Source organism: Schistocerca americana, chromosome 2 (genome assembly GCF_021461395.2).
Source record: "Schistocerca americana isolate TAMUIC-IGC-003095 chromosome 2, iqSchAmer2.1, whole genome shotgun sequence".
In the NCBI taxonomy this organism is placed as follows: domain Eukaryota; kingdom Metazoa; phylum Arthropoda; class Insecta; order Orthoptera; family Acrididae; genus Schistocerca; species Schistocerca americana.
This window is the reverse complement of record NC_060120.1, coordinates 637278620-637295002: the sequence shown is the minus strand read 5'-3', so window position 1 is coordinate 637295002 and position 16383 is coordinate 637278620. Positions and strand designations below refer to the sequence as shown.

At 37.8% G+C, this 16383-nt stretch overlaps 1 protein-coding gene across 3 annotated transcripts in view; it reads right to left on the bottom strand.

Annotated features, from left to right (window-relative positions):
• The window catches only part of LOC124596626 (myeloid leukemia factor), a 140382-nt gene that overhangs the window by 56379 nt on the left and 67620 nt on the right, over positions 1-16383 (bottom strand). For all 3 annotated transcript variants that reach the window (XM_047135853.1, XM_047135854.1, XM_047135852.1), the window contains exon 5: positions 7227-7353. In XM_047135853.1, the coding sequence (XP_046991809.1) occupies positions 7227-7353 (127 nt within the window). The remainder of the gene's footprint in view (positions 1-7226; positions 7354-16383) is intronic.

Here is a 16383-nt window from a genome sequence, read left to right as displayed (position 1 = left end):
ATCTCTCTATTAACTCACAGGCGTCTCATCTGGTCTACCTGCTTTCCACTGTTTAGCAGTTTACTTTTTTTCCATCTCACAACCAATCATCTCAGTATCTGCCATTTCAGCATTTGTGAAAAGACTGAAATGTAGAACCATGTTACAGTCTTCAGCAGAAAACAATTTAGGAAAACCAAATTTAGTATTTTGGCATTCTGTCCATCATAATCTGTGTTACTGCCAGTATTGTCAGGGACTGACTAGACTACTTTGATCTGTTTACTGACTTTACACAAAGACCAAAATTTGGAAGGGTAGATAGTATGATATTTCATCAAAATTTTACTCTCAAATTCAGTGAACGCTTCTCTAACTCACCCTTTTGGCTTCATTCAGTTTGTGTGTCTACTAAGCTTTGCGACTTCACTAAAATCTGAGATAAAGCTACTTACTAACATGGTTATTTAACCACATAATATCTTTTCCCAACCATCATCACAACCTTACTTAAGGACATACTTTCTTTAAGGAGTTCTGTAAAATATTTCTGAGTTTTACTCATCTGTGCTACAAATTTTCATCCTCAGAGCTCAATATTTGATGCTGACTACATACCCTGTATTCAGTCACTCTTGGGGTCAATCCAAATGAAGTGGTCCAATAAAAATTAAGTTGGTTACTTTACCATTTTAAAATATTTTCATTTTTTATATGTGATTACCCTATAATTGAGAAATTCAAAACAAAGTTTACATTTCACCTTTACTAAATGGCTGCATTTTCATTTGTAGGCGTGCACAGATTTTTCAGTTTAGAGACGTTAGCAAAAATATTAATATCTCTGCACTGGGTTAAGTTACAATATTGCAATTGACATGATTGTCTAGTACACAAAATACCATAAATTCCAAAATAATGTCAAAATGACCTCCAAAGTTTGGTATCCGAATTTTCAAAAATCCACTTTTTAGGCCCAAAAATAACAAACAAGGAGTGATTTATGAGAGTATTTTTTTCTTATAGTTAGATATCATACACTAGTAGCCTCATATGCATCAAGAACACTTACAAATGTTTCCTTAATTTTTTTATGAATTTTTGAAATTTGAAAACTCATTTTTTGTGAAGTTTGGGGTTAGTTATCTCAGGTGGGACTGAATATAAATATACGATTTTTGCACAGTTTGTACACCTATATGACACCAAAAATTTCAACACACGAATTTTTGAAAATGAGGAGAATTCACATTACTCTACAACTGGTCTTATGGCTGTTGCCTATTTAAATGGTTTATTGTAATAAAATTTAATTGTGACATATTTAGTTAACACTATCACCCAATATTCATTTAGTTTATTTTTTAATAATGCAATATTAAACAACAGGAGCCTTCACTTTTGTTCTATGGTAATAAAAATGCCCGTCTACGGTTAGGTTTATTGTCAATAAAGAAGTACATTATTGCTGGGTGTGGCATCGTAAAAGTACACTATTTGCTGGGGGTGGCATCGTTTTAGTCAGTCTGTTCTGAAACCTCTGTTAGAGTGGATGTACATACTTCACTGAGAGTGTAGAATGTATTTTGTGCTTTGTTCTGTGTGTAATTTGTAATTAATTTTGAGAGATTAACTGGAATGCAATAACATGGATGAACAGTGCTCTGTTGGACAGATAGCACGTGAAGTGTGTCACAAAACAGTTTACAGTTCAGTTTCAAAAACTTGAAAAATGTCAATGGCTTTGATGAACTAAGACAAACTTGGCTTAAATTTCGAGTATGTTGTTGTTGTCGTCGTCGTCGTAGTCTCGTAGTCTTCAGTCCTGAGACTGGTTTGATGCAGCTCTCCATGATACTCTATCCTGTGCAAGCTGCTTCATCTCCCAGTACCTACTGCAACCTACATCCTTCTGAATCTGCTTAGTGTATTCATCTCTTGGTCTCCCTCTACGATTTTTACCCTCCGCACTGCCCTCCAATACTAAATTGGTGATCCCTTGATGCCTCAGAACATGTCCTACTAACCGATCCCTTCTTCTAGTCAAGTTGTGCCACAAACTTCTCTTCTCCCCAATTCTATTCAATACCTCCTCATTAGTTATGTGGTCTACCCATCTAATCTTCAGCATTCTTCTGTAGCACCACATTTCAAAAGCTTCTATTCTCTTCTTGTCCAAGCTATTTATTGTCCATGTTTCACTTCCATACATGGCTACACTCCATACAAATACTTTCAGAAATGACTTCCTGACAAATCTATACTCTATGTTAACAAATATCTCTTCTTCAGAAACTCTTTCCTTGCCATTGCCAGTCTACATTTTATATTCTCTCTACTTCGACCATCATCAGTTATTTTGCTCCCCAAATAGCAAAACTCCTTTACTACTTTAAGTGTCTCATTTCCTAATCTAATTCCCTCAGCATCACCCGACTTAAGACTACATTCCATTATCCTCGTTTTGCTTTTGTTGATGTTCATCTTATACCCTCCTTTCAAGACACTGTCCATTCCATTCAACTGCTCTTCCAAGTCCTTTGCTGTCTCTGACAGAATTACAATGTCATCGGCGAACCTCAAAGTTTTTATTTCTTCTTCATGGATTTTAATACCTATTCCGAACTTTTCTTTTGTTTTCTTTATTGCTTGCTCAATATACTGATTGAATAACATCGGGGATAGGCTACAACCCTGTATCACTCTCTTCCCAACCACTGCTTCCCTTTCATACCTCTCAACTCCTATAACTGCCATCTGCTTTCCGTACAAATTGTAAATAGCCTTTCGCTCCCTGTATTTTACCCCGACACCTTCATAATTTGAAAGAGAGTATTCCAGTCAACATTATCAAAAGCTTTCTCTAAGTCTACAAATGCTAGAAACGTATGTTTGCCCTTCCTTAATCTAGCTTCTAAGATAAGTCGTAGGGTCAGTATTGCCTCGCGTGTTCCAATATGTTTTGAGTATATTCTTCTGTAACATCAGTGTGTGAGTATCATGAGAAGAAATATTGCCACAGATTCCTTGGCATTGCAGAAAACTTACTTTGTTGCTATGTAACATCAGAAACCAAAATGTATAAGGATCATTGTGTCACCAAAATTACATATCTGTCTAACGTTGAGTGGCATAGTGGCTTGTGTGTATGATGGATAGTGATTGAAAGAATAAGTTTGGAAAACAATGATGTTTTTGAAAGGTTCGCAGGAGAGCTTCTGTAAAGTTTGGAAGGTAGGAGACAAGATACTGGCAGAAGTAAAGCTGTGAGTACCGGGCGTGAGTCGTGCTTCGGTAGCTCAGATGGTAGAGCACTTGCCCGCGAAAGGCAAAGGTCCCAAGTTCGAGTCTTGGTCGGGCACACAGTTTTAATCTGCCAGGAAGTTTAAGGATGTTTTTGTGCATTTTTACCACCCTGCTGGCCCAAGAACATCATTCAAGAAATCTACTAGTGAAAGTTTGGATACTAATGAAAAATGTTTTAAGGAAACTTTCAGTGCTTGAACTTACCACAGCAACTGGGAGGTCTTATTCTGTATCACAGAAGCTGTCTGAAGAAGTAAGTGTTCTTAACACTGAGCACTAGGTCTAGGAACAGTCGCATCTCTTAAGGATGTTAACTGAAAATATTAATTGTAAGTATGTCAAAATCATATACATGTTAATTTCAGTGATGTTTCCACTTTTTGTATATAATTCAGTACCCTACTTCCAATAATAACTGATTATATCCTGCCAATATCACATCCGTAAGATCAGTTGTAGAGTAATGTGAACTATTTCCTCATTTTTAAAAAGTCATATCTTTGTTCACAGTCAGACACCAGTGCTGAAATTTTTACAGTACGTTGCTATCATATAGGTGTACAAACTGTGCAAAAATCATTTTTACATTCAGTGCTACCAGAGATAACTAACCTAAAAAAATCAAAAACTCAAATTCTTGCTCTATATGAGGCTAATAGTGTATGATATCTAACTATCGGAAAAAATAGAATCAAAGAATCACCCCTTGTTAGTTATTTTTGGGCCTAAAAAGAGGATTTTTGAAAATGTGGATACCAAACTTTGGAGGTCATTTTGACTGGTTATTTTTGAATTTAGGGTATTTTGTGTAATAGACAATGTTGTAGAGGACACTTTTTCTAAAAACAATCATGTCAATTGCAATGTTTTAACTTAATCCAGTGCAGAGATATTCAAATTTTCGCTACTGTCTCCAGACTGAAAAATCGTCGTGTGCCTACAAATAAAAATGACCACCATCCAGTAAAGGCGGAAGATAAATTATTTTAAAAATCTTGTTTTGAACTTCTCAAACATAGGGCAATACATAAAAATTAAAATATTTGAAAATGGTCAAGCAACCCTCACTGGACCACTTCTTGGATTGACCCTCGTGCTAGTAAAATTTATTTTACTACCTTCCGTAAGATTCCTTATAATACCTTCTCCCTGCTACAAGTTAGCTCGTTTGAAAAGCTCATGTTAGTTACTAGAAGGTTTAAGACATTGGTTTCATCCATCCGTTCTTTAACAATCTGCCCAAAAGAATTCCATAACAAGACATTCAGAATTATTTCACAAATCTCTTTACTGGCACCAGTTTTAATTGCACAAGTATCCCATTCTATAGCTGGCAAAAGTCTCTGCTATTACAATAGCATAACGAAACTTCTGCATGATATTCTTGGAATCTGTCTCATAAGCTTAGTAGGGGATGTCTCTACCAATAGTGTTCTGTCTGCAATTATACAAGGGAGCATCAAATACCACTACACAGCCATTTCAATAAACAAAAAACACTGAGGAACTACACTGTAATACAACTGTTTTGTCTACTGAAGACAAACACTCACACCCATTGTTTTTTTGGAAGTAAATTTCCTATTTTCCACATCTAATACTCTGAACACCTCAGAGCCTTAAAAAGTGACAGCACAAACAATCCACTTTTGCAGATCAGATCATATAATATATACAACAAATACCACCCCACACAGGGTGATGAGAGCAATGCTAGTCAGTGGCTGTTTTAATGTGTTTACTGGTGTCAAGAGGAGCAGATGATGTCCATTATTTGTTTATGGGTGAGCTGAGGAAGGTATTGCCTGTCTGAAGAGATTTTGGTAATGTTATCAGTATATTTGAACAAATCCCACTTTCCACTACAGATATTGTGTCAACAGATGGCAAGGGCCCTTTCTGTGTGACCAGTTTGTGAAAATGTCAATCAACCTGAACGAGACAAGAAGTTTTAGGTGTTGACTGGATAGAAAGGGTTCCTCCAGGTGGCCTATAAATAAGTTGGCATAGGATGGCACCAAGTGAGTACCGACGGCAGTATCGCAGATTTGTAGATTCAATCTTCGAAAGTGAAATAATTGTGGATCAGGATGTGGTTGGCTAGGAGAATTTACGAAAAGGTGATGGATCTGGTATGAGGACAATGTTGGGACAGATAGTTGTCCACAGCCACTAGGTTATGAACATGGGAAGATGTTGGTGTACAAGGATGTAATGTCCACAGTGACAAACAAGGAGCCTGGTGGAAATGGGACAGGAACTGAAGAGGCAGTGAAGCATCACTATGATTCCACGACTTCTATGGTGGTGACTTTGTACGGGAAGGATGGGAAGGTCTGGATTCATTTTCAGTTATGGATAGCTGTGCGATTCACAGGAGTGGTGCTGTATCCACTGGGGAGGGATTTAGGGAAGTGAGGTAGGCCAGGTTACAAGTGTGAATTCCTGGAAGGTTATAGGGGGAGAAGTGGGTAGGAGAAGGGGATGTTCACAGCTGGATGGAGGCTGCAACTGTTATAAAGAAGGTTCTATGTGCAGTTTTGGTTAGTTGTTACTGGGGAGGGGGGGAGGCAGAAATGTTTCCTGAGTAAAGGTCGTCTGCAGTTTCTCTGTCTCAGAACAGAACAGAGAAAGTGTACAAAGTAAATTCGTACACTTAAGATGAACTTTAAAATAACAATCGCCAAGAAATTTCTGCCTCTGCAGAGTGTGATGAGCAGTTTCCTAAGCATGTGTCAGAAATGCTTTAACAACAATTGGAGGCAGATCCAGCATCTCCTGGGTTAATAAATGTGAGTAATTTACTTCTGTTTGCAAGTTTGAAATGACTTATGGGACATAATGTGCTGCGCTTACTGCACATCTCTTAACTGTGAAAACAGCAGTCAGCTGGCGTTAACAATTTATCATCCTGTAGAAACTGACTGACAGTACACGATGGAATGTTGTTGTTGATAACAGATCACAATATAACTAAAAGGGGACAAAGCAATGTGCAAAGGTATGTAAGAAAGATAGAAAAATTACACAGGTTCCAGACACAGTCCTTCAGAGCTAATACAAAGTTGTTTTTCAATTTATTTTTGTGGTTAGGAAGAAGACTGTATCATTGTAGTGATTCTTCAAAAGAGGACAATTAAAATCACTGTCACACACTTATAAGTGTTCTGGTTTATTCCCTATATTCAGATGAACTTTTCAATCATATTCCCTCTCTCTTCGGTGAACAATATGCAAACTCAGTGCAGGGGAGCTACTGGATGAAGGCTGCCTGTGTAGTTGTGTGTGCGTCTGATGCTGAGAAGTGTAAGTAGTTTTAATGAGTGTTTCACTTCTTTGGAACTGTAAGTGCCCAACAGAATTACTTTGCTACAGTACATGTTAGAACTCTCTCTCTCTCTCTCTAAAAAAAATTAACGAAACTTAGATTCGACAATGGGGACTATGGCTGGTAAGCTACAGAATATTGTTTGAACGGTACCAATTCCTGCTAACTGACAACAGCAAGAATACAGTAATGGAGGAATTGCACAGAAAAAGTGGAGGGATACCAGTACTTGCCCCTCTAGACTTCACTTCCACTGAATGTAAGTACAGTGATCTGTAGTGGCTTTAATCCCTACAAATTTTCAAGAAGCGGTTTTAAATTATGACTATGGAGATATACTACAACCACTTCCCTATTGCTCCCATAGGGACTGTGAGGCCAAGATTAGAGTAACAGCAGCATGCACACAGACTTTTAAAGAATTTTTTTCCTGCATGAGAGAACTAGCTTTTATGTCTTAACACAACAACATTATTCCAATTAACCACAACAATGAACAGGTAACTCTCTCAAGGCAAGATGACAAAACAACAAGTCAATCATTTAGTGCAGTTCAACAGTAGTAAATAATTTAATACTAATAGAAGTAAATCCAGTAAACACCATAACTTACCTGCTGCTAGGAAGAGCAAGCATATCACGGTGCCTTCTAGAGGGAAGATGGGCTGAGGGATAATTTATTGATCCCACTGTGTTTCGGGCTTTCTGTTCAAATTCTTTGTTAAACTCCTCTGCTTCATCTGAAAAATTATGTTGAATAAAATCAGTATAAAGATGGAAACTTTACCATAATTCCCTCACTGACTTCTACAAATATATCTGCATCTATACTTTTAAGGAATACAAAGAATGATCCCTCTTCCACCGCTCTGCCAGCTCTTTACTATCACTATGGGACTGATACTTAAGGATACGGGATACTTGTAAACGGTGGAAAAAAACATTGAAATTTTTTTATGACTTTATTAAATTATATAGTCTTTCCTGATTACATTGATATATACATTATAGGGATTCAAATGAAGAATGACCTAAATATACCACATTTAAAGTTACAGTCATATATGCCTCCACGCCCCCTTTATTTCTGTTACAGAAACCAGTATTATTTCGAAAAGACCTGAACTTTGTTTCCAGCAATTATATGTATAATACATTGTACGTGTTGGTAACAGTGCAGGTTTCTAGTGTCTGTAAATGGTTATCTATGCTAGTATCTACTTCTGATTTGCATGAACAAACATTCACGTGTTACTGAATGTATGTTGCCCGAGTGCTACATATATTTGTGGAAGTACATATCCTTTAGTGTGCAATAAATACGAAATATGCCACACATCAAGAAATTCAATGAAAGGAAATTCTGTAATAACCAGTTCACAGACAAAGCAAGTCACACTGTTGAAAGTAATCTATGTCTCAGTTCTTCAGGGAAGAAACTCCCACATGGCACACCTCCTGGTGATTCAAATGTGTGTGTTAACAATGACATTGTTTGTAGTGGATTTGTTGTTGTTGATGATGATGATGATAATGTGGGCATCTTATCTTTGATAAAGGAAAGGGCAAAATGTAAACAATGTAATGGTGTAGGCTGTCTGGAAATAACTGAACAACAAAGTAGCAGGAAGAGTTTAGCATCAAAATTAGTTGTTCTGTGTAGATCCTGCAATAAATCTACCTCAAAAATGGCTTCGAACATTGTGCATAATTCAAATGATGTAAATTTGAAGTTAGTGTACGCAATCCATGCAATAGGAAAAGGAAAAAAAGGCTACTCAAATGTTTTGTGGTCTGATTAACATTATTCCTCCTCGTCCTCCTCCCAGTAGGTTCAGCAAGTACATAAAAATACTTTTAGGTGCCTTGACAGTTGTGTCTAAAGCATCTATGAAACGTGCAGTAGAAAAAACTGCAACTATTCGTGGGACCAGGCACATTGCTGTTGCACTTGATGGGACAAGCCAAAGTCGAGGACATCGTTCCTTGAATAGTGTTTTAAGTGCTACTTCTCGGGAGAATGGCTAAGTAGTTGATGTTGAGTGCTTATCTAAGTACTGCCACACTTGCCACGACAACACTGAAGGATATGAACATCGGTGTTCTAAGAATTATGATTGGTACACTGGAGGTATGGACTGTGATGGAGATCTACAAATATTTCAGAGGTTGGTGCCCATTTATAATGTTAGATATATGAAGTACCTAGGTGATGGGGACTCTAAAATCTTTCAGTAAAATGAATGAGGTCAATGTTCATGGTGATACCTTGGTAACAAAAACTGGAGCGTTGTGGACACGTGCAAAAGAGGATGGGTGCTAGATTGAGGAAGCTACAAAGCGAAATGAAAGGAAAGTTGAATTTGATGGAAAATCTCTCTCTGGCTGAGGCACATTGACAAACTGAAATAGACCTCCTCCAGAGATATTATGGACCAGCCATTAAATGAACTGCACCTCTGAAAGATTATACAGCAATGAGAAAAGCTGTATGGGTCACCTACTTTCATAAGTAGTCTGCAGACGAGCACCCTATGCACGGACTGTGCCCTAAAGGAGCAGATTCTTGGTGTGGTTACCAAAAAGCAAAAGAAAGTGGTCAAATATACCATCATAAGCATTCTCTTCCTGAGCCTGTTATGAATAAAATAAAACCAATTTTTAGAGACCTGAGTGACCCTGTTTTGCTTAGTAAATGTCTTCATGGGGGCACTCAATACAAACAAAAGTTCCAACCATAGCATTTGGGAAATATTACCCAAGAATGTTTTTGTAGGACTAAATACATTAAAAGTTGGTGTACTAGATGCATTGATATTTTTCAATGATGGAATGTTAGGAAGGTTGGAAGTCCTGAGAAATTGAGGAATAAAATGTGGCCCTAATATGGAAGATCAACTGCTTGCGTGTGACAGACAACGGGTGCATGAAGCTGAAAGATTCGCTCTTCAAGTTACTAAAAAAAAAGGAAGAAGTGCTAAAAGGAATGCCAACAGGAAGCTTGAAGATGAAGAAATGTTGCAGGATGAAGACTATGCTGCAGGAATGTTCTAAGGCACAGTTTAATTGGACTCTGTATCTTCATTCACAATTTCACATAAGTTGTATTTTTCAGAATTCAGGAACAAATATTTCCCATAGTTTATAAAGCATTGCTCTAATTTTTTTTCTGTAACTTGCAATAGTCCATACTTATGTAGTAGACTTACACTTTACTGCAAAATCAACTAAATTACAGAAAAAATAACATTATGATAAAATTATAAAAATTAAAATGTAAGATGTGATATTTTTTTATCCCTGTAATATACACAAGAGGTGGAATTAAATAGGTCTAGTACCTCAGCCATCATGTCATGTATATCTGGCAAAAATTTGGTCTCCTCCAAATGTATAACATTGGATTAAATGGTACCTCAATTTCAGGAAGCATTTTGGAACAAAAAATTGCATAAATTTCTTTGTAATTTTTTAATAATCCTAATCAGGTTCAAAATATTTAAAATACTTTGAATTTGTTTAGAAAGTGTGCTGCAATACCTGATATTGACAAAAAAGTCTGTAAAACATATACATTATAAACAGTGCCTGAAAGAAATAATTGTTGATTTTTCTACAACATTGAGCCGGAAAAGTACCCTGATCCTTATGGGACAGAAGAACATTTATAGTTTCTGCCCTGAAAGCTAGTTCTGTAACTTCTGTATGCAGATTTTTGCACAATGTACGATGTGTTTCTTAAAGTGTCTGCTAGTCATGATTTTTCAACATTTATGTTACATGCTTGCATGTCAACCATTTTGCTCATCCCCGATTAATATGTACCGTATTTACTCGAATCTAAGCCGCACTTTTTTTCCGGTTTTTGCAATCCAAAAAACCGCCTACGGCTTACAAGGGAACCTCCCCATCGCACCCCCCCTCAGATTTAGTTGTAAGTTGGCACAGTGGATAGGCCCTAAAAAACTGAACACAGATCAATCGAGAAAACAGGAAGAAGTTGTGTGGAACTATGAAAAAAATAAGCAAAATATACAAACTGAGTAGTCCATGCATAAAATAGGCAACATCAAGGAGAGTGTGAGCTCAAGAGCACCGTGGTCCTGTGGTTAGTGTGAGCATCTGCGGAAGGAGAGGTCCTAGGTTCAAGTCTTCACTCGAGTAAAAAGTTTAATTTTTTATTTTCCAACAATTATCAAAGATCAGGCAATCACACATAATTACCTTCGCTCTCCAAAATTCCAGGACATGTTCAGATTTGCTTGGACATATACAGGATTTGACGGTCTACACACGGAAAAATATGAAAACGTTAAAAACATATGTTTTGACAAGGCACAGGGAAAACTGTACGACTGTGGAACTGTTGCATTCATTTGTTGCAGTTTATGTGAAACTTACGTTTTCATCACTTTTTTGGGAGTGATTATCACATCCACAAGAAAACCTAAATCGGGCAAGGTAGAAGAATCTCTTTACTCATTCGCCAAGTGTACAAGTTAGGTGGGTCGACAACATATTCCTGTCATGTGACGCACATGCCGTCACCAGTGACGTATAGAATATACCAGACGGATTTTCCTGTGGAGGAATCGGTTGACCTATGACCTTGCGATCAAATGTTTTCGGTTCCCATTGGAGAGGCACGTCCTTTCGTCTACTAATCGCACGGTTTTGCGGTGCGGTCGCAAAAAACAGACACTAAACTTATTATAGTGAACAGAGACGTCAATGAACGAACGGACGGATCATAACTATGCGAAAAGAAAAAAATTAAAATTTTCACTTGATGGAGGACTTGAACCGAGGACCTCTTGTTCCGCAGCTGCTCACGCAAACCACGGGACCATGGCGCCCCTCAGCTCATGTTGTTCTTGATATCGCCTACCTTGCGCATGGACTACTCAGTTTGTATATTTTGCTTATTTTTTTCATAGTTCCACACAACTTCTTCCTGTTTTCTGGATTGATCTGTGTTCAGTTTTTCAGAGCCTATCCACTGTACTAACTTATAACTAAATCTGAGGGGGGTGCAATGGGGAGGTTCCCTTGTTAGAATCGAGCACAAAGTAAGTGGAAGTTCTGAAAAATGTTGGTAGGTGCCGCCACAACTAACTTCTGCCGTCAATTATATGTAGGGCAACACAGGCATGCTTTGCAGGCACAAAGATAAATACTGGCGCCAAAACCTCTGCGTCAGTATAAAAAAAAGTGGAAGACCAGCATTTTTCTCCGCCACGAGTTTTGAGCACTGCATTTTCATACGTTTTCCAACAAAGTAAATACAAATTCTGTATTGTTCATCTTCAAATGTAGCGGCATTTCAATGTACTACTAAAATCCGACTGGCAAGACTGTTTGGGTTGTTTGTCAATATGGCCAACTCTACGTTCTGAATTTTTTCCTACCTCTGAGAAGAGATGGTTGCTAATAGGAACTTTTATGAATTGTGAATCACATGCAGTATTCTCTTCACCATAAGAATAATAGGAATATAAACATTTTGCCATGTATTCTTTCGTGTTTGCTGCTATCTCATTTAAATTCTGTTTGCCTAGTAAACTACGAAACTAGAAACAACAGCAAACGCGGAAGAATATACATATCATGTCATGTTTATATTCGTATTATTCTTATGCCTAATAGTGATACAGTCAGAAATGAAGCATGGCAATTGAATAGATTTTCTAAATCTACGATGACTAATTTCTGTGCAGAATGTAATGTACTAAAGAGGCGTCTGCAAAGATTTTCAAATGGAGAAAAATTTTCGCTAAACTCTCGTTCAGAACATCATCTATCATACACAGTCTATTATTTGGTTCTTGTTGATCATTATCAAAGAAGGCAGCAGTGTAAGTAACAACAAATAGCAGTTTCTTGCCATTGTTTCACTAATGAGACAATTCCCCTCCCCCTTTTTTTAAAATTGTAAGCGGCGGTAGCGCGCACAAAAGCAAGCCGCTCGCGGCGACAGTCCGAAACACTCACTATCAGAATGCGACAAACAATGCATGACACAGTACAGTAATGCATTTTCAGCTTAGAGTGACGTAAACACCTATAACAAAGAGAACGGCACTTATCAGATCAAAGAAAAATAAGCAATCAATTCGAACTAGACGAAGCACGTGAAAAAGGAAGGGTACCTGTATAAATACGGACGGAGCGCCTGACGCATAGCAGTGGCTACCTGGTAAAGCATAACAGTTAAGCTTACGACTCGAGCCAAACTACTGTAGCTGTATCGTCATTCATTCAACCTAAATTGGGTCTCATATTACAATGGACCAACTTTGTTTAGATTTGGAGGTGCAGCCTAAAACTTTTCTCCCCCCTTGAATTTCGAGTCTCAAATTTCAGGTGCGGCTTAGATTCGAGTAAATACGGTAATCTCTTCTGTATTTGTACTGCAGTTTCCCTGAATCCTATCAATCAAGATTAGCACGATACTTGGTTTACAACAACTAAGCCTTTGATGTTCATCATACTTCATACATGAACACATTTTTAATCCCAAACAAATATGTACACATCTCTTTTGTCAAGTCTTTGCAACAGGTCTGATACTCTAGCTGGAGGTATCACCAATTTTTACTGTATAGTATTTCCTCATAGGTACTTGCATTGTAGAATTATAATTCCCTGCAGTACATCAAGTATTACTTGTGTGCGTATAAATCATCATCCACAGTAATTGTGCTGTATCCTACCTGTGATACTGTCACCAATTAAAAAACTGGTCAGATATCCCATAGAAACATTTTCTTTAGAAGATTCAGTATGGGACCAAAACATAAGCTCTTTGAAAATCCAGAAACACCAATTAGCATTGCTTGCATTATTGGTTGTACTGAGGATATTCTGGGTGAAGAGCATAAGTTAAGTTCTGCAAGATTATTGTTTCTGGAAACAAAGTAGATTTCTGAGAAGAAGAGTTTTTTCCCCTCCATGTAGGTCAGATAGGAACTCTGAACACGTTCTACGATTATGTTGACAAATAGATTTGAGTGATACAATATGGCAGTTTTGCAGGTTAAGTTTTTTCCATTTTTGCAGGTACACGTGAAAACTCTTTACATATCACAGTGAACATTGTTATACTCAAGGTACCTGTACTACATTATGATGAAGTGTGGAGCTTATTCACTAGAATATACTGTACATAAGTTGACTAGGACTTCATTGCGCCCTATGGTTTTACCAAGATTCAGAGGTTTACACTGCTTTTCAAAGCACACTAGTCAGTTGAGATAAATATTTGGTATTGACTATTCATGTGACCAGACATGGCCATGTTACAAGACATGGCCTAATAGCTACCCCTCACATTCTCTAAAAGCAAAACAAAAATCATAACAAAATGCACGTCACACCTGGATATGTGAATTTACTTTGTCACGAACTACAGTATATGAACTCAACAAACTGTAAAGCACTCATTTTATTATACAGTTCGCTGAATTGAAGTTACTAGTTATACTACACAATATAAATGCGGATTATTCTCACAATATTGTCAAACATTCATAATTTTTGTTGTTGTTAAGAGATACAGGTTATTACCGTTGCACTAGTGACAGAATAATTCATCAGTATATTAACAGCAGGAAGTCTATGTTATCCAGCTGCAATCACAAATCCTCATGGAATAGTTATAATATTAAGAAGGTAATCATAATGTTATGATCAGTCAATGCCACATTCTCCACTTAAATTCCCAAGCACACTGCAGTTAGGGTAATGGAAAACCACCACTAATCTCTCTGTTAGAAACTTATTTCAAATTCATTTCTTTTGTACAATTCAAGCTGCCACTGATTCCTTCCATATGTGTAATTTTCCACACAGTCCACATCAATACATCTGTTTCTGGCTGCACCACTGATTATACCTGCAGTGCTGTTCCCTATTCTCTTTCATGTCTCACCAGTCACTTGACTGACAGTGACCTCAAGGAGACTCAACTTCAGAGATAGGCGATGTTTTGTTGTTTCAGCTACACTTTTTTTTATTTATACCAATATCACTTCCATGACACTGAAATGACAATGCTATGGAGGAAGCTTAGAACACCTGCACCTTTTGGTAATGTTGGCTTCTTTTGTGCCGTAATTCCGAACAAGTCAGCTGTCTTCAAATCTCTTTCAGTTCCTAATCTCATGCTTTTGACCACGGAATAATACTGAATTCTCTTATTGTGAGAGATGGTGCCTTACCATGGGCAACTGAATGACACATTGCATTATTCATAACACTGACTAATACCCTTGTAGGTATCGCAAAGTGGTTAGATATGTGTCTTTTGAAAACTCTGACACTGTTCATTTCTGATCATCATCTCTCTCTCTCTCTCTCTCTCTCTCTCTCTCTCTCTCTCTCTTTAAAATATATACATTAACAGGCAGTTTGGAACAAAACCATGCAATGTACCCTGCTTGCAAAACAAAAATCCAAAAGACACTGCCACTGTTCCCTAGTGCTTTCATCAGCCTAGCGTCTTCATAATGAATGAATGGCATCAACCCCAGTTTAGTCTAGCCACATACTACTGTCTAATGTCACGTCCATGCTCTTGCATAGGAATCTGCAATGCCACGCCACAACATCTGTCCTTGCCACTAGTAAAGTAAGAGCATATGGACTATCAGACCAGTTGTGTGATTGGATTGAAGAGTTCCTAGATAACAGAACGCAGCATGTCATTCTCAATGGAGAGAAGTCTTCCGAAGTAAGAGCGATTTCAGGTGTGCCGCAGGGGAGTGTCGTAGGACCGCTGCTATTCACAATATACATAAATAACCTTGTGGATAATGTCTGAAGTTCACTGAGGCTTTTTGCAGATGGTGCTGTAGTATGTCGAGAGGTTGTAACAATGGAAAATTGTATTGAAATGCAGGAGGATCTGAAACGAATTGACACTTGGTGCAGGGAATGGCAACTGAATTTCAACAGACAAGTGTAATGTGCTGCGAATACATAGAAAGAAAGATCCCTTATATTTAGCTACAATTTAGCAAGTCAGCAACTGGAAGCAGTTAATTCCATAAATTATCTGGGAGTAGGCATTAGGAGTGATTTAAAATGGAATGACCATATGAAGTTGATCGTTGGTAAAGCAGATGCCACACAGATTCATTGGAAGAATCCTAAGGAAATGCACTCCGAAAACAAAGGAAGTAGGTTATAGTGCACTTGTTCTGAGTATTACTCACCAGTGTGGGATCTGTACCAGATAGGGTTGATAGAGAGAGAGAGAGAGAGAGAGAGAGAGAGAGAGAAGATCCAATGGAGAGCAGCGCGCTTCATTACAGGATCATTTAGTAATTGCAACAGCATTACAGAGATGATAGATAAACTCCAGTGGAAGACTGCAGGAGAGACGCTCAGTAGCTCGGTACGGGCTTTTGTTGAAGTTTCGAGAACATACCTTCACCGAGGAGTCAGGCAGTATATCGCTCCCTCCTATGTACATCTTGCGAAGAGACCACAAGGATAAAATCGGAGAGATTAGCACCCACACAGAGGCATACCAACAATCTTTCTTTCCACGAACAATGTGAGACTGGAATAGAAGGGAGAACCGATAGAGGTACTCTAAGTACTCTCCGTCACACACCGTCAGGTGGCTTGTGAAGTATGGATGTAGATGTAGTAGCTGAATAACTGAAACCTGTCTTGAAGCACTGTACACAATAAAAATTTGTTGCCTAATTTTGAAGTTACGTTATCAATTTTGATAGTGTGAAACATTCTTGTAGTTTGTCTCT